The 24353-nt window shown below is 50.4% G+C and overlaps 1 protein-coding gene across 1 annotated transcript in view; it reads left to right on the top strand.

The window, feature by feature from the left end:
- The window catches only part of SLIT3 (slit guidance ligand 3), a 553294-nt gene that overhangs the window by 489176 nt on the left and 39765 nt on the right, over nt 1-24353 (top strand). The window contains exons 19-25 of the mRNA XM_019740962.3: nt 853-1016; nt 2092-2224; nt 10686-10754; nt 12869-12940; nt 13522-13593; nt 21416-21487; nt 23136-23299. Coding sequence (XP_019596521.3) covers nt 853-1016; nt 2092-2224; nt 10686-10754; nt 12869-12940; nt 13522-13593; nt 21416-21487; nt 23136-23299 — 746 coding nt within the window. The remainder of the gene's footprint in view (nt 1-852; nt 1017-2091; nt 2225-10685; nt 10755-12868; nt 12941-13521; nt 13594-21415; nt 21488-23135; nt 23300-24353) is intronic.

Here is a 24353-nt window from a genome sequence, read left to right as displayed (position 1 = left end):
CAACTCCCCTAAGCTTTACTTTCTTCATTTGTGAAACGAGAATAGTGTTACCTCCTTCCTAGGGTTGTTGTGACAAGCTGAGTGAGAGTGGATTTACAGAGTGCTTCTCCTTTCCAGTCGTCTAGGAAACACTCAGAGCGTGATAGCTGCTATCATCCCTTCATCCCTCCATCACCCCAGTCATTGCATCCAACAGCTGTGTGAGGAGAGCCTGCGCTGGCATCACACTAGTGCCAGGAGACACAGAGGCAGACACACAGACCTGGTGCCTCCCCTCGGGGCACAGAAAGTGCAGTGAGGGTGGCAAACACTGGACAGTCGTGACGAGCTCTGAGGGGTGCTATGGAAGAAGTGAAGGCAAATGAGGGAAAAGAAAGGGACAGGGTGGACCTTTTCATTTCCCTTTAGATGAGTGGCTCGGGCAAAGCTTCTTTGCCGAGGGGGTCACGTAAGCTGAGGACTGACGGATGCGGGGAGAAGCCAGCCAGGCAAAGAGTAGAGAGATCCATCCCAGGCAGGAGGAACTGCACGTGAAGGCTCTAAATGGGAGACAATCTCTGATGAGGAACTGAAGGCAGTTGTCGCAGCTGGAGCTCAGCAAACAGGGGAGGTCATGGCAGCAGAGCAGGGTCACGTCCATCGGAGGCGGTCTGGGATGACACACTCGCAAAGACTGCCTCTGGATTTTAGGAGAAAGTCTGCATTCCCTTCCCCAGACCTCCTGCCTCCTCTTGCTGGACCCAGAGCAGCTCTGCCTAGAGAGCTGGGCCCTAGGGCTGCAGAACAGGACCCACAGGGCCGGCTCCCACAGTGGAAGGTTACCGCTCAGAGAGGGCCCTTCTTTCCCCCCAGAAACCTCCTGTCCAACCCCTTCAACTGCAACTGCCACTTGGCCTGGCTCGGCAAGTGGCTGAGGAAGAGGCGAATCGTCAGCGGAAACCCCCGATGCCAGAAGCCGTTCTTCCTCAAAGAGATTCCCATCCAGGACGTGGCCATCCAGGACTTCACCTGTGAAGGTGAGAAAGCTGTGTGCAGGGCAGGGGGCAGTACCCGGGAGGGCAAGAGAGGAGAGGCCCAGCAGCTGCTGAAGCTCAGGGCCCCCTGAGAGCTGACTCTACTCTGCCCTCAGGCATGCAGCTAGAGCTGGAAAGGGCTCTGCAGGTCTGCTGCTAGACCATGTGGCTCCTCTGTGCAAATTAGGAAAAGGTGCCTCTTTCTCAACACGTTTTGCTTCCATCAGTCTCAAGTTTGTCATAATATACCGATTTTGTTAAAACCGGACACTTTAGAGCACTGTTGAACCAAATACTCTCACACCCACCATGTCCACAGTGAGACTGGTGCCCATGAGATGATACAAAACCCTTGTGCAGTACACAACCTGCACAACTGTACATGGACGCCCTGGGCCTCAGTTTTCCTGCTGGCATCATGAGGCTCAGTGTGTGTGAATGAGAAGCACACTTCCAGATGAGCTCCTGGAGATTCCTGTCACTGGCTAGGGCATATGAACACCTGGAGAGCCAAGGCATTGGCTGTCAGGATACCAGAGGGTATAATTTGTTTGCATAATTGCAAGCCAGCACAGTTTTTACTTGGTCAGCTTTAGGTTATCTAGAGACAGGTTAACTGGTTTCTAGATTAACTGAGTTAAGGTACAGTGGGGGCTGGGGATGCAGCCACCACACAGGGTTTGTGTGGTGGAAGAAGGGAAGAAAAGGAGGAGACCGAGGGAGGGAACGGACAGGGCTCAGCCCTGTGCCCCAGCCGCTCCTTTAGTCCGTTGGGTTCATTCCTGAGTGGGCTAACAGTGACCGCTTTCCTACGTAACACTCGGTCCATCAGGACTTTAGAGTCTTCGTTTTATGTTAAGTGTGGTAGCAGATGGGCAGCCCTACTCCCCAACCAGGCAGGTAATGTAGTCTTTCCCCTCCAACCATGGATGAGACCAGTAGGCTCCCTCATCCTGGTCTGGCCTGCAGCCGAGGGCTTCCCTATACTGAAGACAGCGTGGTCCCACCCTGGCCTTGCGCACCCGTCCCCTCTGTAGGCGTCCGTCACCCACCCTGCTGACTCTGGGGCTCTCCACAGGCAACGATGACAGCAGCTGCCACCTGGGCCCACGCTGCCCGGAGCAGTGCACCTGCGTGGAGACGGTGGTGCGATGCAGCAACAAGGGGCTCCGCACCCTCCCCAAGGGCATTCCCAAGGACGTGACCGAGCTGTAAGTACCCCCTGGACACCCTGGAACCCGCCCCACCTGCATCCGTCACATGTTACTCCAAGGCTACCTGGGGGAGCCCCACTTGAACAGATCCCAGTGAGACGGCAGCAGAGCCTTGGCCTGGCCTGGGGACAGCAGCAGCTTGGACTTGGGACAGGAAGGACTCCTCCCTGTGCCTCTGCCTGGCAGGTGACAAGTCCCTGATCCTCCAGAATACAAGTGGGAGGGTTACTGTCTGCTTTTCTGTATCCCCCCCGCCAAGCACCTGCTCTGTACTCTGCCCTTTTAGATTCCCCAACAACCTCTCAGTCTGACACCAGACACAGCACAGAATAATCGTCCAAACACCATTCGGCAGGCACTATGGCTTACCAAGCACCCCACGGAGATGACCCTATGCCACCTTCAAACAACCCATTTCACAGATGAGATCTGAGTCCTGAATCCAGTTCACTGTCCATCCAGGAGCCTTCTTATTCCACAGCCCAAGCTCCTGACACTAACTCCCCAGGGGTTGTTTCTGCCCCAGAAACTCCCCGTTAAATGAAAGACATGTTGTTCTCTTCCTGTGGGGCCCTTAATATTGTGAAGAAAACCTGATTTCTGCCCCTGGAGAGCCCAGCAGTCCCACGGGCAGGGCATTTTCTCTGGTGTGTACCAGCAGCAGCCAGTCAGCATCACACACTCTCACAGCCCACACAAGCTGTGCTCGCTCTTGCATTCCTTCCTTCCTCCTACCTTCATTCAGCACATACTGGTGGGGTGCCTCGTGTGTCAGGTACTCTGCTAACACTGGGGAGACAGTGGTGAGCAAAACGGGCATGGCCCCTCCTGTCGTGGGGTCACGGTTTCTTGGGAAGTCGGACATTTGCTCCATCGTCTCAGAGGCTCCTGTGAGCTGACAGCCATGAAAAGTGCTGCACAAAAGAGGCACGGATGCTGTGATGTGGCAGAGGTTTGACTTCGATGTGATGCCCAGAGGAAGCTGCTCTGGGGAGATGAAGCCAGAGCTGCAGGCTGAAGGCAGGAGCGCAGGGCGAGAAGGGCGGGAGGGCTGCTGCACGTGCAAGTCACTGCTTGAGCAAAGGCCAGCGTCAGGAGCAGGCAGAGCCAGGAGAGGGACTGACGAAACCCAGCGTGCCCAAGCAGGAGACACACACACCACCACCACCACCACCACCACCCACGCCTCAAGCTTGCACTTTCTCCCCAGGCCCCAGGCACAGCCCCTCCTTCAGACCAGCTTAGCCTGTGCCCTCAGACCCAAGCAACAGAATTCAACCCAGATGCCTCCTTGGGTGGGTTTCTCTGACGGGCTCTGCCCTTGCCTCCTGGGGCGGACCCTGAGTGTGCCATTATCTTGGAATAGCAGATAGGTTCCTGGGTGTGTGTTGTGGTTCCTGGCATCTCCTGACACCCAGGGAAGTTGTCACCAGGGCTGGGGGCCCAAAAGAAGGAACGGAGGCCTTAACAGTCACTAAAAAGTCTGTGTCGGCCCTGGGCTGGGGCTGAGGCTGTGCCCTTGGAGATCTGTGTGAGCAAACGCCCCTCACACAGTGAGCTCCAGGCCCTTTCCTCCGCCGGGCTGTGCCGTGGGTGGGGGGGCTGCAGAAAATGACCCAGGTACTTGCCTCCTTCTTGGGTTAATTGAGTGCCAAGTGACACATGTCAAAGAGAAGAAAATGCCATAAAAACAGGCCCGTGGATACTGTTCCCCAAAGCTCATGAAACAGAGATTGAAATAACAAAGATAATTGGCTGTAATTATAAAGTAAACTTAAGAGCTTTGGGAGGAGACCCGATTTCCTGCTCTGGAAATGATGGCGCTTCCCTCAGCCAGACGTCGTTTGCAAAGCTCACCAAGGAGAGCAGCACTCACCTCTGTCCCCAAACCATCTCCTGGAGGGGAGAAGTGAGGGCGGAGAGCAGGAAAACAGATGCCAGAGAAGTGAAAGCTGGCAGGCCCCCAGGAAACGGGCTTGGAGGCCTGTGGTTCAGGGGCATCGCTGAGCCTCCATCGCTGACTTCCCAGCTCCCTCAGGCACCATTAGTTATCTCAGGCAGAGCTGCCAGCTTACAAAGCAAAATTAAGTTTAATTCACTGAGAAGAAGAAACAAAGTTACATGACATTTCTCCAAAGGGCAGGGTGTGAGAGAGCCTGTTGCAAGCAAGAGAGAGCAGGGCGGTGTCGTCCCAGTGGGAAGTGATATTCCTGCATCCCTCCGCCCTTCTCTGTCTCCTCTGGTCTCTCTCCTTGGGGGAGACAGGCCAAGCTAAGAGCTGCTTCCCTCGCATCTGCTCATTTAGTCCCTGCGTGTTGTCGTTAAAGTAGGGCTGTAGCACCACGTGCCCGCTGTGTCACGATGAGCTGCTGCCAGGGAAGTAAAAAGTCTCCCCTTTGGGAAGCAGCCCAGTCAGGATGAGAAAACAGTTTAGTCTGACCCCAGATCCCGTGCTCGTGGCCATTATCCCAGAAGTTCTGAGACTGTGGGGTCTCCAGACCCCTTTACGTTTGTCCAAAGCATCATGGACTCAAAGAACTTTTGTTGACATGGGTTCTATCTATTGACGTTAACCATATTGGAAACTGCAACTGAGGTAGTTTTTAAATACGAGTTTATGAATTCGTTTAGAATTCACAATATTAATAATATACCCATTACATATTTATATAAAAAGCATTCTTTTATGAGAAACAAACCAAAAGAAGTTGAATTGAAAAGAGTGACATTATATTTTTACAAACGTAATAGACAGCTCGGTTTTCATATTTGCTTTAGCACTCATTCATTTCTTTGTGTGACATGTTGTTTTGGGTTAAGTCTAAGTAGAAAATCTGGCTTCACACAGACATGTAGTTAGGAAAGAAAGAATTTTAATAGCCTTTTCAAATAATTGTCGCTGTTCTTCTTTGATGATACACCAAACCACACTGTGATCGTTTCTTAAACGCCAATTGCAGCGTGGAACTCGAAACCATGCTCAATGACGTGAAAATCCCCTGGTCTGCCTTGCACTCTGAATGGAATTTTCCCCCTGTGTGGTCTTATAACAGCACTCAGTGGTCATTTGGAAAATACGGATTCACAGAATTATGCAGGCCTTCCCGATGCTGACACGTTGCATCATATAAGACCGAAAATGCCGCAGCCATTCCTATCACCACCGATCTCATCAGCAAAGCCTTTAAGTGAAGGGACACTGTCAAGCTCAATGTGGCAGTTACAAGCTTTCTAAAATTGTAATTTTCACTTGAAAGCTCAAATTTTATCATCGCCAACAAATACTGTCAGTAGTTTCCCTTGAAGTGACAGGCTCACTCTGTTCATTTTTGAGAAATTGTCTACTAAATATTTGTCTCGGAATAACTTGTTTGCTAGCCATTCTTTTAAGTAAAAATGGTGTTTGATGGGGGGAGAAAGGCTAGGTCAGCTTGTAACATAGGTGCTCTTCCTCACGACAACCAATGTACTTCATGTGCCATCCGGGTGCTTTGTACACACTTCGCATTTCATCACAGAGAGCATTAAAAAGATGTGTGCTCAAGGGTTGAGATTTAATGCAATTAACCATTTTTTACTGCATCATCAAGGGCATTCTTAAGTGAAACTGGCTTTTTCTTTCTTTTTTTTTCTGTCCTACAAATGCATGGAGGTGGAGAATGTAGTAACCACTGATACCATTTTGTGCCACTGCCTTGATTCATACGGGGGTGTCAGAAATGTTACACAGTGCAAAAAGAAAACAATGATTTAATCTAATCACAAAAATAGTCTGAGCCTCAGAGAGCCCTGAAAGAGTCTAGGGGACCACCAAGGGTCCGTGGGCGACACTGAGAACCATTCAGGTCATTGCACACGAGCAGGCAAAGAATACATAGAGACGCCCGCCGGAAGTCAGCGGTAAGTTCCTGATTTCAAAGCACGCCTACAAAGTCTTATTGAGTGCAGAGCAGAAGCAGATGTGGGACATCTCAGCCCCCAAGGTCACTGACACAAATACCCCATGCAAAGGGCCTCATCGGCTTCAGAATGCTGCTGTTGCTGTGCTATGAGTCTTCTAGACTCAGAGTGCTATTCTGGGACAACTTAAACCTAAAAATCTGTTTGCTCCCATTTAAGGGAGCAAACGTCAGGCCTTACAAACATCAGGACTTCTGGTTCTAGAAGCAACTCCGCAAGCCCACATCTCCCTGAGGGCTACACAGGGAGTCAGAATCTAGCGCTTCCCCCACCCCCCACCCCCAACCCCTCTGCCAAGCCACGCTTGGTTAATAACCAGGCCGTTTTGATACTGATTTTGGTCTGAGGACCCTGACCTTAGATTTTGTTGTCGTACCACCGATATCCCAAGGAGAGGGGAAGGGAAGTACGGCATATGTCGCCCCAGGAACAGCTGTTGGAAGAAGGGGTTTCTATTGGGATATGGGGTCTGAGGACGTCATGGGAAGCTGGCTGGCATTGCAGGCAGACACACACACACACACACACACACACACACTCTGCACCGATAGCAGACTTGTAAGGGATGGGGCTTAACCAGTAGGACACAGGGCGAGACGCAGCTCTTTGAGAGTGAGTATGGCAGGAGATGACAAGAGTCACTGGTTAAGGGGAGGGCGGGACGTGGCCTGGCACTGGGTAGCTCCAAGGGTTTAGAGAATGGAGGTCTGGGTACAGCAGGCAGCTCAGATGAAGCTTTCTCCTCACCTCACATCCAATGAGGGCAATGGACACACATGCAAGACAAGGGGCAGAGCCATGCAGTCGGTGACAAGCACAAATGAGTGACAGTGTGTGCTCTGGAATAGGGAGGGATCCAGGAAATCCTGCCCACCCAGGGCCTTTAGGAAAGCAGGGAAAATGCCTTGTCTACATGAAATCCCCCACAATTAACCATTTATAGAGCATTTACTGTGTGCCAGGGGCTATGCTGGATTTTTTTTCTCGTGTGCTCTCATTTCATCCAACAACCCTATAAGACAGTTGTTTTTACTCCCATTTTGCAGATGAGATAACTGAGGCTCAGAAAGGTTGAATGATTTCTTAAGATCATCTTGCCAAGAAGCAGCAGAGCCTAAACTCGAGCCCAGGTCTGACTGACCCCAAGGCCACCCCTTAGCCACTAAACTGTTCCCTCCTCTTAGCAGAGGCCCAGATCCCTATGTGCTCTGCCCAGTGGCCTGCCTTCTCGGCCACTGCCTTATTGGGGATTTGCAGAAGGTAGCCACAGGTCTCCTTGGAACCTGCCGCCTGTATTTAAGCAGGGAGAAGGCAAATCCAGCACCCCTGCCAGGATGCTGTAGGTACCTGTCAGTGGTTCTGTCTGGGTCCATCCTGACAGCTGGACCTTCTCGTGCAATGCCAGCTTTCTGTGCACCCCCCGCCCCCCAGCACTGGGCAGGCTCCCCAGAGACTTTATAGAGCAATGGCCCATCCTTGCCTTTCTCTGGCCCAGGGAAAGGGACAGAAACTGCCTACAGCCAGCCTGAGGGGGTGATCACATCTTTGGAGAGCAGGCTGGCCCTGGGCATAGTAGCACAGGAGGCCTGGCGCAGGCTCGGAGAAGACCTCAGCAGGTGGCTTCCGCAGAGATATTTCTAGGCCCTTGGGCAGTCACGACCATTTGTGGGGGCTACTGAGAGCTGAGAGAGCCCCCTTCACTCCATCAAGTGTTTATTGAGCTTATTGTGCCAGATGCTGTCATGGGAGCTGTGCAGCAGCCACGGGGACAGATAAGACCCCTGATGTCAGAAACTTGGAATACGGGAGACGGACTCTACGAAAGCTAACCAGTAAACTGGGCATTTCAGACAGGGAGTAGAATAGCATGTCCCAGGAAAGGAAAGGAGGGAAAGGAGTAGAAAGAACATGTTTTGTGAAGACTGCAAGGCGGTAGGATCTTAAAGTCAAGAACGAGAAGGCCGTGAGGTGGAGCAAATAGAATGGGAAAGAGGGTGTTGTGTGCTGAAAACCGGAGAAGGGATACGGCTCTTTATCCCAGGAGAATGAGGGAGCCCAGGAAGAATTTTAAGCAGCAAAAGGACATGATCTGATTCTCATTTTAGAAATATTACTCCAGAAGATAATAGAGAATAGGCAGCAAGGGGATGGTTATCTGTCTTTCAGTAATCATATGTATTATTGGATGGAGTTATGTGTGTGTATCGATATATATGTAGACAGTCAAAATGTATTGAACACTAGTGTGCCAGGCACTGCTCCAAAAGCTTTTCACAGACACTCTTATTTAATTTTCTTGATCACTTTAAGGTGGTGATTATTATAAGCCCCATTTTATAGATGAGGAAACAAGCTCAGAGAGGTTAAGTAACTTGCCCAAGGTCACACAGCTATTAGCTATGTGAGCCTGTGCTGCCTGACTCCTGAGCTGCTCCTGCATGGTCACCGCAGGCTGTGGTGGAAATCCTGGCATGGAGTGGAAGCTCCTGGAAGGTGGCTACCCTCTGTCATTCACCATTGAGCAGGTCCTAGAGTTTCGTGGGGTGTTTTTTTTGTTGTGTTTTTTTGGCGGGGGGGAGGTGGCAGGGGGCACGAGTCAGCACCGCAAAGCTCAAAACAGGACCAGGAAACATCCATTCACAGAGACCTGTATGGATTTTCATGCAAGGCAGGTGTATCCTCCCGTGCTAGTTCTGGGGCTGAAACAGAGCATTTAAATGCAGGTCAACATGAAGGTTAACCCACTGGAAATGCTCTGGTGGTTCTAAGGCTGGCGGGGCAAGAGTGCAGTCTTCCGAAAGCGTCCCTCCGGGGCCTGGGCTGCGGGCTGCAGACAACTTTGGAGTCCAGAGTTGTCACAAAGGGCTTCCTACAAAGAGAAGTTTCCCCACACAACCACATCTGCATTTCTGAAGTGAAATCTTTTGATTGGTTGTCTTCTGAGCTGCGGATGCCAGGTCTCCAGGGACCTGCACTCAAAGCTGCTCCCTCCCAGCGCCCGACGCAGCCCCACCTGGGGCTTTTGGGGTTTTTCATCATATGGATAAAGTTTCCTGAGCATGTGCTTTGCCAGCTAGTGTACGGGCTGTGTGGCGAGCAACACAGAATCAGTTCTGCCCCATTAATCATGGAATCACACGAGAGAAGTCACCATGGGGGTTAAACGCTGTGAAGAAAATGTACCGAAAGCTTTGGGAACCTGTCGTGTTGCCGGTGGGTGTGGGAGATGATATCGGGAAGTGATACTTGAGCTGAGATCTAAGCGTCTGTGGGAGGGAATAGACAAGGAGGGAGACGAGAGACTCACATGTGCAGACACCTGTCCCCCCAGGGGAGCGTGGGGCGTCTGGGGAGGAGTAAGCTCAGTGCAGTTGGAGCCAGAGGTCCAGAGTTTGCCGTAAAAAGAACCAGAAAGGGAGACAGGGACTGGGATGGTTAACTTTGCGTCAATTCAGCCAGGCTGTGGTGCCCAGTGTTTGGGCAAACACCAGCTGGATGTTACCGTGAAGGTATTTCGTAGATTCAATAACATCTACAGTCAGCTGGCCTTTTACGTAAAGGAGAGTACCTGCGATAATGTGGAGGGGGGGCCTCCTGTAATCAGTTGAAGGCCTTAAGAACAAAAAGCTGAGGTTTCCTAGAGAAGAAGGAATTCTGCCTCAACGTTGTAACGCAGAAGTCCTGCCTGAGCTTCCAGTTTGGTGGCCTGCCTTACAGATTGCAGACTTTCCAGCCCCCCAGTGGCATGAGTCGATTCCTTTACATAAATATATTCTCTTGATAGGTGTGGGGCGAGGGGAGAGAGAGAGATGGGTACTCCTTCTCTCGCAAGCAGTGGAAGCCAGGGAAGGATTTTAAGCAGGAAAAGAGGCTGATCTGATCACCAGCATAGCACTGATGAGAACCGGGGGGGTGGGGGGGGGGCAGGGGAGCTGGCACAGGGGCCCTGAGCCTCCGGAAGTATCTGTCCTTGGTGCTCATCCTCCAGGGCCCTAAGCCTCCCTGTCTCAGATGAGGATGCTGAGTAGAGGCCAGGTGGAACTGTGGTCAGAGTGCAGTCAGCCACTTGCTGGCTGTGTGACCTTGGGCAAGTGTTTTAACATCTCTGAACTTCTGTTTCCTCAACTGTGAATCCCTGTCACATAAGGGTATTGTGAGGGCTGGGTACAAAGTGGGTGCCTTTATTCAGCACATGTGTATTGACCACCTACTGTGTGCTGCTCTGTACATGGTCTTGGGGAGAGTCAACACTAGACAGTTTTAGACGAGAGTCCTGCCATCGTGGGGCTTAGCAGTCCAATGGAGGAAAATGTCATTAGTTGAATAATCTCACAAATAAATATTAAATGACAAAAGTAGTGTGTGCTATAAAGGGGAGAAAGGAGCTATGAGAGTAAGCCGGGGACCCAACCTAGTCTGGAAAGCCAGGGAAGGCGTCTCTGAAAACACGCCCGTGTGCGTCCTGTCTGCCTGGATTCATTCTGCAGCTCTTTTCCAGGTACCTGGAAGGAAACCACTTAACGGCCGTGCCCAGGGAGCTGTCCGCCCTCCGACACCTGACACTCATGTAAGGAGCTGGGCTTCGGGTGGGACATTTCATTTTCTCTCCTGGGGGAGCGCGGGAAACCGATATGGAGAGGGAGGGAGGACAGCGTTGCAGGCTTTCAGCATTTCTGCCCTTTTCTCCCTGCATGGGGCAGGGAGAGGCAGCTGGGAGAAACGGGTCGGCCCGGTGTGCCTGCCACCTTACCCAGTGAGAACCCCAGCGCCTGGCATCACCGACCTTCCATATCACTTTTCCCCTCGGCTTGGGGGGAGGTGGGTGAGCCTCTGACCTTCCAGGGCCCCAGTTAAATTCCTGAGACCCTTCAGTCTCCAGCTTCTTGCAGGTATGGCTGCTCTTATGATTGCCAAAAGCATAAATGGGCATTTCTCCTTCCTCCTTTAGTTTCCCAGAAAATGTTCTAAGTAGATGGTTCAAATTGAGGTTCCCTCAGGTGGTAGCTGCTCCCCAACTCCAAGTAGGCCAAGACACAGGAAAACCCCCAAAGGAGGGGCAGGGCTGCTGGGCGTAGGCAGGACTCAGGAAGCTGGGCGGTCTGAGATTTGTTCCTCAACAGCTCCCCTGCCTGTCAAGGAGGTGGACCCAGGAGGGCGCCAAATAATTCCTCGGCCAGTGGTCATTGAAAGATGCCTGTCTGTTTAGGGGGTGGGAGACCATCCACAAGGGGAAAAAGAGCCTTCATTCTTTCAGAATCAACCAGTGCCCCACTTGGGAAAGTGGGGGCCCCTGAAGAAAGGGAGAAGAAAGCCACCTGCACTTACTCAACCTGGCTGCCCTGATAAGCCCGAAACCAGCCTCTAGATGACACTCTCTCAACCTCGGCACTATAGATATGAGGGGCCAGAAAATTCTTGGTTGTGGGAGCAGTCCTGGACATTGTGGGATGTTTAGCAGCATCCCTGGCCTCTGCCTACTAGATGCCAGTAGCTCCCTTCCCCTAGCAGTGACAACCAAAGCAGTAGTTTGCAACTTCAGCCGAATACAATAATCACCTGAGTAGTTGGTTTGGATTTTTTTTTTTTTTTAATGCTGATGCTGAAGCCCACCCTAGACCAGGCCTCAGAGGATGAAAATCTCCCAACGTGATTCTAATGTGCAGCTAGTGTTGAAAAGCACTGCTCTGAATATTTACTCCTGCGGAGAAGCTGGAGGTTGTAGCTGGCAGAGGACTACAGCCTCACCTACCTGAGTCCCCCTAAGAGAGAATCTGATAAGAGGCATAAATGAATGCCAGAAGAGAGGGAGGGTAGAGGGACAGTGAAAGTAAAAACCGATCAGGAAAGCAAAGTACTGGAATCAGGAGAGATGATCTTATGTGTTATGTTTTGCTGGTAGAATGAAATGGATAGATAAACATGTAATGGAGTGATTGACTAGCTAAGTGAATAGATGAGTGAATGAATGATTGCTTGAATGAATATTGAATGAATAAATGAACTTTGGATGAATGAGTGGGTAGATGCATAGGTGGGTAGATGGATATATGGGTGGATGGATGGCTGATGAAAGGATGGGGGAAGGAAGGAAGGAAGGAGGGAGGGAGGGAGGGAGGGAGGGAGGGAGGGAGGGAAGGAAGGAAGGAAGATGGATGGATGATGGATGGATGGATGGATGGATGGATGGATGGATGTTGGATGGATGATGGATGGATGGATGGATGGATGATGGATGGATGGATGATGGATGGGTGATGGATGGATGGATGGATGGATGGATGGATGGATGATGGATGGATGTTGGATGGATGATGGATGGATGGATGGATGGATGTTGGATGGATGATGGATGGATGGATGGATGGATGATGGATGGATGGATGATGGATGGGTGATGGATGGATGGATGGATGGATGGATGGATGGATGGATGATGGATGGATGTTGGATGGATGATGGATGGATGGATGGATGGATGTTGGATGGATGATGGATGGATGGATGGATGTTGGATGGATGGATGATGGATGGGTGATGGATAGATGGATGATGGATGGATGATGGATGGATGGATGATGGGTGAATGGATGGGTGGATGGATGGCATGTGTGAACATTGGGAATGACCCCCTTCGGATACACTTAACAGTAAACTGTGACCCTTTTGTTTTATTTTTCCTAGTGACCTGAGCAACAACAGCATTAGCGTGCTGACCAATTACACCTTCAGTAACATGTCTCACCTCTCCACCCTGTGAGTACACTGAGGTGCTGGCATGAAGTAGCCTGTGCCATCCTTTCCTCCTGACCCCCAGGCCTAGGTCCTCTGCTCTAATGATCCTCACAGCTGTGGCTGCCCCCGCACAGGGCAGACCATAATCGTCAGGAGGAAAATAAAGTAGCTCTGGACTCCACTTCCTGGGCAGTTAGAGAGCAACTGGCGCCTAATTACTCCTGAAGAAAGTCCTCTTTGGAGTGCCTCTGTGCTTTGCAAATTTCTTTCCCAGTGGAGGATTTCCCTACACAATTCTATTTTGTTCAGATCCATTTATTTCGCATTATCTCTGCATGTTGTGAGCACTCCCCATTTGACGATAGAGGGAGATGATGGCAAAGCTGGTTAGGGACCCAGCCTGCTAGAGAACATGGGAGGAAAGTGGGGAAATGAAGCCAGTGATGGGAGATGTTTCTCTTCCCGTTATTGTCGGGATGCTTCTTCTCACTATATTATAATGGGGAAGATAAACCACGTGCGTGGGCTGGGCCACAGTGTGGACAGGGTGCCCCTGGGGAGCTGAGATAGGAGAGCCGACCACGCCGTGTGCTTCTCCGCAGGATCCTGAGCTACAACCGGCTGCGGTGCCTCCCCGTGCACGCCTTCAAGGGGCTGCGGTCTCTCCGAGTGCTGTGAGTACCCGGGGCCCGTGCACCTCAGGCCGGGCAACAGCAGGCAGTACTGGGCGCTCCTGGTCCCCATTCTCCTTTGCTCGGTGCCCACTCCGCCCCCCATGCATACCTGCCCACCTAGCACCCTCATTTGCTCGGTGGGGCAGAAAGAGCATACGCTTGAGAGTCTCCCACCCCGGTCCCAGCCCACTGCCACAGTGCAACCTTGAGCAAATCACTAACCCCTCTGAGTTTCTGCCTCTTTACCTGTAAGATGGGATCAGTAGCGTCTGCCTCGCGAGGCTTAGGATATGCGGTCACAGCACAGTGTGCAGCACATAGCGCCGTTTTGATGACCGTTATTCCACAGTTGGTCCCTCTCACTTCCCTGTGACCCTCCGTAAGGAAACCCAGCTCGTACACCAGAGACCACAGGCTGGTAGCCCAGGGCTGGTCTAGCTCACTGACAGCTAGTAGTTAGCATTTGTAGTCTGCTCATGGGGTATCTTCTTTAAAAAACAAAATTTTAGTAAGTAGCCAACATTTAAATATCAGGAGGTTTCTCATACAAACCCTAATTTCTATGCTCTTTGGGAAAATGGAGAGGCCTGGCCATTTCAGGGCTCCCCTCTGCATCCCTGCCTGGCTGAGTAGCCCTCCGCGTTGGATGGGGTTAGGCAGTCTGCAGCCTCCACACCTGCCACCCCCCCGCCCCCGTCACCTATGACACCTGCCTGGCCTGCCCCACTGAGGCAGATGGAGTCACCTGTTCTCCAAGCACCGCTCTGCCCCGTCCTAGCTGTGTGTCTTCTGATCCATTAAATCAGATAATAATGCTAACTGCCTCTCAGGCTCTTATGAGGATTAACTGAGATACTGTATATGAAGCACTTGGCCCACAATAAACCCTTTGTAAATAGTCACTTGTTATTAGTGTCACCACGTTAGCACTTGCAAAAGCAGGAATCGCACCTCACTGCCACCCCCAACCCTGGGCCTGATTGTCTTCTGATTTTTGTACCTTCCCATCCAGCCCCTATTTTGTTAGCCAGGGAGGATCCTTTGAATGAGAGCAGAGGTGCCAGACTCTCTGCCCCCAAACCTATCAGCCTCTTACCTTTCTGGCCCATTATTACTATAATGGCGATAACTATATTGAGGGGAGAGATGCTTTTCACGGCCACTGCCTCTTAGCACCTTTTACAACAGTGCTGTGAGGTTGAGAGGATTGTGCCCATTTTAAAGGTGGGAAAACTGAGGCCCAGATTGGTGAGGGGAGCGGCCCAAGGTCCAGCAGTAGGACGCTGCAGACTCCAGCCTCCTGACTCGCACCCAATAAGCTGGTCCATTTCGGAGCTTCCAGGCTGATGTGATTTATTGAGACCCATGAAACACCGGTGTCAGCGACAACTCCGCCACATGTCATCTGCGTTGTTATTAAAAATCAATTCTCTGGGGGCAAAGGAGTGCCTGCGCTGACAGTGTGCAATCTGTTATTGTCACTTATTTATTACCCACCTTCTCTGGGGAGTTGGAGAATGGAAACATCAGCAGAACCATTTCCCTCTTTCCAGTTGAACACAACGGGAGATGGGCTCATCTCATTGGCTGGGGCTGAGGCTGGACCTGCTCTCCCTCCCACCACCCACCTCAATCCCAACCTCTTGTCTCCCACCCAGTCTTCCAATTCTGTGCACAGGTTTGCTGCCAGGGCATGTGCCCTGCCAATTTTAATGGGATCTTTGTGCATATGTTCATAATTAGAGTGGTTTGGGGTAGGACACCTCAACACATAATGGGGAGAAAGAGAATGCTTGCCTGTCCATCTGTCTGTCTGCCTGGGTGGTAGAGTGGACCTCAGCAGGGTTTTCCTCTTCCTCAGCACCTCATGTGCCCCACTCCAGAACCACCACTGTCATTACTGCATCAGGAATACACATAAACAGGCAACACACTGTGCCTGCTGCTTGAATTAAGAGCTAGTAGATTTTAGCATCATGACTTTAGAATCATGGGATCTTGTAGATAAAAAGGGGTCTTAGAGACTTCATCTCAACCATCTACCTCAGTGGGGAGCAACCATTTCCTGCATAAGGGCTACTTCAGGAAAAATAAAAATGTTCATGGCTACATTTCTTTTATGATATTTGTATCCTTTCCCCCTAGTAATTGCACATCTAGGAATTTATGCTAGAGAATCATCCAAAATGAGGGAAAGGTTCCGAGCATTAAGATCTTGGTTGCACTGTTATTTTTAACCTAAATTTTAAATAGTACCTACAAGTGCCGCAGTGGGGAAATGTTGAAGGGAAGCATGGTGCCACCAGTCAATGAAGTGCAGCTATTGCAGGAGGTAAAGACGAAAACTGGATAGCAATGTGGCAAAGCCTTTGCCACATAACATCACAGGGAAAAATAAACCTAATCTGTACATATGTTACAGTTAGAACTGGTAAGCATTTATATCTGAGGAAGTATTGTAAGGGACGTGGACAAATGAAAAATCTCATCCGTAGCTAACTGCTAGTGTTACGTCATTTCCATCATAAGTGAAGGTGAAGATAAAGATGAATGAAGAATCGCGTATTTACAATTTCGGGAGTTGGGGGGGAGAAAGGGGTTTTTTGAAATTGGTAATTGAATATCTACAGCTGCATTTAAGCATTTGTGTATTTGTTTCTCGTTTCTAAAGGGTCTCATCATTTTGCTTAAATTTCAGAAATGACCAGAGAACCAGGGAGGCTGGCAGTCTGGGGTGGGGGAGGAGCATCAAGGTCCCACCACAGACTGAGGCCCAAAAGCGATCTGCAAAGCAGAGGAGACACCTGGCATTTAAGAGAGAGAGACAGAAACAGACAGAGTGTGTGTGTCGGCGGGTGGATGTGAACACATTTCAGAGAATATGAAAGGAGGGTAGTCAGGGAGCCCTGAGTACAAAACATTGTGTGAAAATACGCTTTTCCTGCTTCGCTCCGAACCTAAAAATAGCTAGATGAGAACATTCTCGCGGACATTCTAGTTCTTCTTCTGGGATCTGCGTGTTCCCTGATCTTTGCCCCACACCGAGCCACATGCCTTGTGCGTGTGTGGTCCCGACTGTCACTCTCCAGCCCCAGCCCGGCAGGAAAGCCACCTGGAATCAGTTAGCGCTGGGAGGGCTGATTCTGCATGTGCTCACGAGGGAGGGACTGGATTAGCATTCATTGTCCTCAGTATTTTTAGCTCCTAGTCCCTGGAGTAAGATGTCTTTGCTGTGTATGCACATGGGGCTGTTGGTCATGCTCTACGGACTGCATGGATCCTCCCAATGACATCCCTGTTTGCCTGTTGTTGCTTGGTTACCTTCAGAGACCAGGAGCTCACTCCCTTCCCAGACAACCCCATTTCATTTTTGACCAGCTGTCGAACTTAGATAATTCTGGTGAGCCAAAAGGGGACTCCTTTTGACATCTAAACCATGGTCCTGGTTTGGCCCTTTGGTCCCACACACACAAAAAAGAGTTTAATTGGGATTTTTAGAAATGGGGAGTCAGTCTTAGAAATTATCCTGTCCAAACCTCTCATTCATAAGAAGACAGACTCAGAAAAGTTTAGTGACTTGCTCAAGATCATTTGCTTATCCATCCTTTCCCGAATGCCTCCTGTGCGTTAAATGCTGTGCTAAATAAACACCAAGGGGAAAAAACAGGGAATGAAACACCGCCCCTGCCTCAGGGAGCTCCTGGTCTAGAAGGGGAAATCGACCAGGAAATAAGCAAGTGCAGTACAGGGGGTCACCTGTGAATGAGAGAGTGAGTGAGACACTGGAGTACAAGTGAGAGGCAAGGAAACCAACTTTATCCATCACAAAGGCTTTCTGAAGGGAAGGTAGTGATCACCGCTGACATTTACTAAACCTTCACTACGGATCCCATGTACGGGGCTCAATGCTTCAGTGACGTTATTATTTTCACTCTTCACATCAATCCTATAAAGAATATACCACTGTTGTCCTCATTTCATAGATGAGGACACAGAGCCTTAGAGAGACTGAGTAGCTTTCCCAAAGTGCGCCAACCCATAGAGAGTAAAGTCGGGATTCGAACCCAAGGTTATTTGCTCTCAGAATCACTGCTCTTAACTTCTCCCAAGGCTGAGTCTGAGAAGCCAGTGGGAGATAACTAAGTAGGGATGGGTGTGGAGAACATTCCAGGCGGGGAGAATGTAAATACCCTGCACGGAGGCCCTGAGGTCAGAAAGAGCATGTACGCTAGGGGAATCCCAGGAGGCTACGGAAATGTGGCTTCTGGGCTGGGAGCAGGAAGAGCTGCTGCAGACCAGCCAAGAGCTATGAGAGGAACCACGGCTGGAACCCGAGCCTCCCAGCTCCTGGCCCAATGCCCTTTCCACTACATCCCACCATTTTCCTCATCGTAGGTCACCATCCATTTTTATCGCCACCCATTTCAGACTTTTTCTTGAAGATTGGAAGGACATGGCCTCCTTTCTTCCTTGCGTAGAGAGTCCTCTGATGAGATTTAAGAGTGGGGTGGAATGAAAGACACAGGAGAAAGCTGAGGGGCACAGGATCATGCTGCCAAAACTCAGGGTGTCTTCTCTCCAGTCCTGGGGTCCCGTCACGGGCTCACTACCACCTTGGACACCTCTAGGCCGCATACCTTCAGGCTTCTGCTGTAGGTGGGTAATGCTTGGAGAAGAGTGACCCCAAAATATGTCCAAGAGCGTAGAGGGGGAGGAGTAGTGGCCATGCTGACAGTAACATAGCTGGTGTGAGTCCTTACCACGTGCAGGGCTTGGTAGGACCAACACCAGCTGGACCACTTGCCTCGTACCTCTCAATCCTCACCACTCGCTTATGAAGTGGTATATTAACTTTCTTCCTGACTCAAGGGTGAGAAAATCAGCTCAGACCACCTTGAGCGTGAAAAGAGAATTTAGCGACGCAAGTTAACTGGAAAGTTCAGTAGTATATCCTGAGCTCCAGAGCTGGCTGCAGGTACAGCCACATTCCTGTCAGAAATGTGTCTCTCTCTGCCTCTGTCCTTGTAGTCCCAGCGAAAACCCCACAAGTGTCTCTCATTGACCCACTTAGGTCACATACTCAACCTCAGACCTCAGACCACTCACTGTGGCTCCAACTGGGCCGACCTGAGCCACAGCCCCACCTGCCGGTGGGGCCAAACCACTTGGACTAACAGTAAGGGAGGGGTGGGTCCCCAATGGAAAAGGGAAGAACTGTTACAGAAAAGAGAGTATTAAAGCCAAGCAACCCACACCCGCCCCAAAAGATTTTTAGTACAATACTGAGAATTCCTCCATTTTAGAAATGACAGACGTGAGACACGGGTAGATTGTCTCCGCTCACACAGCCAGTGATGATGAGAGAGTTTGACTCCAGCTTTTAACCCCGTCACCAGGGCGGGGCGCAGCCTGCTGAGAAGAGCATCCACCACCACCCCCCTGGCCCAGCCCACATTTAGGATGAGGACAATCCCTGACATCTGTCGTACAGAGGCCCTGGGCATTCGGAGACCCAAGTTCAGGCAGTCTGGGACTGACACGGGATGGGTGTGTCCTCACCTTGCTCTGAGGGCAGCCTCATCTGGACCCCAAGTTCCCAAGTTTACCTTTAACACCCCCAAGAGTCAGGAGGGGAAATGGGAGTCCCAGGTGCCTAAAGATGAGCCTTTGGGAGCTCAGAGATGCTTGCCTGGCCCAGCCCCTGTGCGGTGTGAGAGAGAAGCAAGGCGTGCTAACTGCTTCCTGGGAGGGCACATTCTCCTGCTTCCCTGGCATCCTTCAGGGTGGGGCGAGAGTCCCTCTTTGGGGCCAGACCGGGAGCGGGAACCTGCAGTGTAGGCAGGTTTCCTTAGTGTTGTTGTCCCAGTAAATTATAGCCCCATTACTCTGCAGATTATAGAGATCTCAGCGCGCGGTCCAGAATAAATGGGAGCGTGACTTGCAGGAGTCACAGCGCCAACGCTGCCTTCGGTCGTTTGGTGTTTTTAAATTAGGGCTTCGAGCCTCTCCTGGGGCCCAGGCCTCGTTTGGAAATGATTAACAGCGGGGCTGGGTGCATTTGCCAAACAGCAAGCAACCATGAAGTCACCCGAGTTAATAGCAGGCAGGGGCCAGTGTGATTCATAAATAGCCACATGAATTAGAGATTAACTGATACTGATAAAAGGGTTAGGAAGCTGCTAGCCCCTCCTGCCCAGGGAGGTGAGAAGCTACCTGGACCGCTCTTTAGAGCACGGCTCACCCTCTTCCTGCTTTCCTGGGGAGGAGGAAGAGGAGGGGCTTAGGGCGATGAGGATGCCGATTTAGGCAACTAAACGTGGTTCAGAGGAGCAGGAGTGTCAGCATCACCTGGGAGCCCCATCCCAGACCCCCTGAATCGGAATCTCTGGGACCAGGCTCAGAAATCTGCATGTGCCTTAGCTCCGGTGCTCAGTTTGAAGGCCTTTGTTCTCTATTAAGTATAATTAAGCTCATGTCTGTATGTTAGCCCAAGACCAGGGCAGGCTGCCTTCAGCTACCAGGAAAACAAAAGAGCAGATTCATGAGTTGTTATCGTGTTTACACTTCCATGGTCAATGCTAATCACCCCTTTTACTGGGGCTCCCTTCACAGCATGCGGGTCGGTCGGTGCCCAGCAGTCACTAAAGACACCTTTGTGAGTCTATGAATTTCACCCACCTTGCCTTTCCTAGGACAGACACAAAGTGAGTCATCAATTTGGTGGGTTTTTTGCATTCGATTGATGGTTAAGCCTTCCGTGGAGGGTATAATCCATGCATTGTGGATTTGATCGTGTTGTTGCTTGAGCAGTGAGGCAATGTTCATTCATTTTTCCCTGAACCTATTCTCCAGGCAGTTATTGAAAGCTCAGTATATGCCACCGCTCTGCAGGTGAGAATAGCTCCTGGCTGCTGCACCGCAGGGTGCAGAGAGGTATGATGGATACCAGGCAGGCTGTCTGGCCCCTTGGACGTGCTGTAGGGAAATGCTCTCTGATGTACAAGCACCAGACCCATGTGTGTGCGTGGCTGACACCAAACCCTCTGGTGTCAGGCTCGCAGGCCGTCTGCACAGGAGCTGAGTGCCCGCCTTCCTGTGTCACCTGAGCTGGGATTGATAGCATCTCTGCAGCCCCCCAAAATCTCTCCAGGTGACTAGAAAGGAAACCAGTTTCTTGATCTGTACCGGACATTCTTCAAGACCCTTTCACCAATACTAATAACGGTTCATCATTTAGCACTTAGCACATGACAGACTCTGCATAGATGAATGCACTCACGACCACTTTCTGTGGCAAATCTTTTTACTTTATTCCCATTTTACAATAGGAAACCAGGGCCCAGAGAGGGTAATAACTTTGCCCACAGTCACACAGCTGGTAAGTGGCAGAATCAGGGTTTGAATGCAAGCGGCCTGGCTCCAGAACTTATGGTCTCCACCCCAGTTCTTCTCGTGATCTCGCTGAACTCCAGTGCCTCCATTACACAACTTTATCTCTCCGTTTCCCGAGTGCAAACATGGAGGCCCAGAAAGGAAAGTAACTTACGTATTGTTCCGCAGCTAAAAGGGACTGACTTCTGAAGGCCTGTTTGAATCAAAGTCCATCTTCTTCTTTCCTAAACGCACTACCGCCCACCTCCCTGCGGTCCCCAGCAGGGAAACATTGACGCACCTGCCACAAGGAGATGGCACCTGCTGCTGCGAGCAGTGGGGCTCTGAGGGAAACCCAAGGGTGACTGGGCCAGCCTGGGACACCCTGGGAGTGTCCTGAGTTCAGACCCATTACTGGGTGTTAACCCCCTGACCTGTGCTTCTGCTTCAGAACGCTCCACGGCAATGACATTTCCAGTGTTCCCGAAGGCTCCTTCAGCGACCTGGCATCTCTTTCTCATCTGTAAGTAGCCATGTTTTTCTCCCCAGCTAAACGGAACGTCCTTACAGCACCACAGATCACAGCATCCCTGTTCTGTCGCACCGGGTATTCTCTCTGTATGCAGAACGTTTGCAACACGGTCCCCACATCGGCACACTGTGTGTTCTCTGCCTCAGATGCCTTCAGACGCTCCATCAATTATGTACACAGTGTAATTACATATTGAATAAGAGCTAACACAAAACTCTTACTGTGCGCGCAACGCTTTACATGAATTATCTCACTTATTTCTTACTGCAATAGGCATTTGTATCCCCCTGTGACACATGATGACCCTGAAACAGGTTAAAGAATTTGTCCAAGGGCTGCACAGCTAGTTGTGCGAGCTCCAGTTCAAGTCCCAGTTTGCCTGGACTCCAGAGCACATATTCTTTCCCTCTGCACTCAGGGAGTCAGGCACTCCCCTCCCATTACACCCAGGGGGAGCTGAGGCCCTAATTGTTATCACATACCGCTGCCAAGTGAAAATGCTTGAGTTTGTAACCTACTCGATATGTGTTTCATTGTTTTCATATTGTGTGCCTATAGTGTATGCATATTCTAAAGCATTCAAAATAGAAATGTGGACGGATATGATTTAACAAAATAACAAACAGAGGTTCTAGTGTTTTCTTCCTGGACACCACTTTGAAGAGGGCAGCCCTGGACAGTGCCACCCCCTCTCCTGCATTTCAAGCTGAGTGGTGTCGGGGAAGAAATGCTTCTAGATCCCCTCTTCTGCTCTGTGGCTGGCCTAAGAGTCATTGTGCCATGACAGATTACCAGGAAAACAGCACACGGGCTTATTTAATATTTTTATGGGTACATGGGCGTTTTCAAAGGAAAATGAAAATCCAAAGAAGCCATTGGCCTCGACACTCACAGCTTTTGACACAGGGGATGACAAATTGTGGGGACACGAGAGGGGCTTGGGCTGGGGGGCCGTAAATTTTGGGACAGTGACTAGGAAACATACGGAGGAACCCAGGGGAAGAGCAGAGCCGTTGAGTAGGTCTGTTTGTACAGGTCCATGTCAACCTAGACTCCCAGTGTCTAGTTATAAGAATGTTCTTCTTGTGCTGGTGCAGGAAGAGCACCTTTCTTGTGGGAGATACGACCTGCTTTTAGGTAGAAGGGGGGAAATCAGAGAGCCCTTCCCGCATCTGCCATTTTTCACATGGCCTTTGGTTCAAAATAATCAAATGCCAAAGGCATCTATTTGTTCTGAGCGTGTTCTGCGCCCCATCAGTTGTCTGAAGCTGCTTGCTAGGTTGCTGGGTATTAAAACCTTCTCTGCAAAGTACATCCTCCAATGGGCCCTTCAGTAGGGCAAGAGGGCCAGATAACGAGATGGCCAAAGGCCCAGGAGCTTCCTAGAGGTGCCAGGATTGAGGTTGAGGATTGAGTCTTACCAGGGTAGGTGAGAGCGAAGCCTCAGAGATGGAAGGGGCTTGGGTGGGGTTGAAATACCTGCGGGGATGGAGGTAACGTCTGGAGTCAACTGGCCCTCGTGCCAGACACCCCCAATCTAGCCAAAGTCAGGAAATTCAGCTTTTCCAGAGAGCCAAGGGTATGGAGTCTCCAGGTCAAGTTGGGTGCGGGGGGCCTGACCTCCTGCTCTGCCTCCTAGGGCTCTGGGAACCAACCCGCTGCACTGTGACTGTAGCCTGCGTTGGCTGTCGGAGTGGGTGAAGGCGGGGTACAAGGAGCCTGGCATCGCCCGCTGCAGCAGCCCCGAGCCCATGGCTGACAGACTCCTGCTCACCACCCCCGCGCACCGATTCCAGTGCAAAGGTAGGTGCTACGCCTCGCCTCCCCCTCACTGCCCCTCCCGGGGTCTGCTCTGCCTCCAGCAGCCTGTCAGAGCTGGATGTCTCAATAGATATGACTTCTAAAACCGTGGCTCTGTCTCTTCCGCAGGTCATACAAAGAGACTCAGATGCTAAGCTTGATGTGACTCTGTATCTAGGGGTCCGTTTGTCGTTCTCTCCCCCCAAGGCCTCCTGCTGGCATTTCTCCATATTCCTCCTTGACTTCTTTCTGTATATTTTATTGCACAGTTGAGAAAATCTTTAACCTGCATTTTTTTTATCCAACCTTCTGAAAACGTAAGCAGTGATTTTCCCTTTGTTACTACAGCAAACTTTTGGCACACGTGACTGATGGGCTGCGTCGTTACTATGGTAACAAACCACGGCTTACCACGTGGCAGGCATTATGTGAAGCACTTTGTCAGGCATTGTTTCATTTAATGTTCCCTTTCCATGTATTTATTTCATTCTCCAACACCTCTCTGGGGTACACACTAGTATCACCCTCATTTTTACAAAAATGAAACGACAGGCTGACCAAGGTGACATGACTTTGCAAGACCACGGGAAGGAGGATTCCAGGTCTTTCTGATTCCGGCTTCTCGCCCTTGACCACCGCGCTGTAATATTCCATTGCAGCTTCTCTAACCAGTTCCGAGTTTTGAGCCTTTAGAGTAGTTCCAGTTTTTTCCTTACCACTGATGCATAAAGGTCTTTCTCTGTTTAAAATTATGTCCCTACATAAGATTCAGGGAACAGAAGTTACTGAGCCAAAGTATATGATGACGTTTAAAGTCTTCACACATTTTGCCAAACTGATGTTTAAAAAGGGTTGTAACCATTTTATGCCCCCACAAGCACCATTGGCGTGTATTTTTCACTCTTGCATTATTTTACCTCATTTTGTAATCACTGGTAACTCAATAGGTTAAAAAATTGTATCTCCTTCTATTTTGTCTTTCTTTGATTATTGAGGAAACTGAACTTTTTTTCAAAAATTGACTTTCCGTTTGTATTACACATTTGCCCATTAATGT

This window comes from Rhinolophus sinicus, chromosome 5 (assembly GCF_057876585.1).
Source record: "Rhinolophus sinicus isolate RSI-liver-muscle chromosome 5, RSI-T2T, whole genome shotgun sequence".
In the NCBI taxonomy this organism is placed as follows: Eukaryota; Metazoa; Chordata; class Mammalia; order Chiroptera; family Rhinolophidae; genus Rhinolophus; species Rhinolophus sinicus.
The sequence above is the reverse complement of the archived record's forward strand: the minus strand, read 5'-3'. Positions and strand labels throughout refer to the sequence as shown.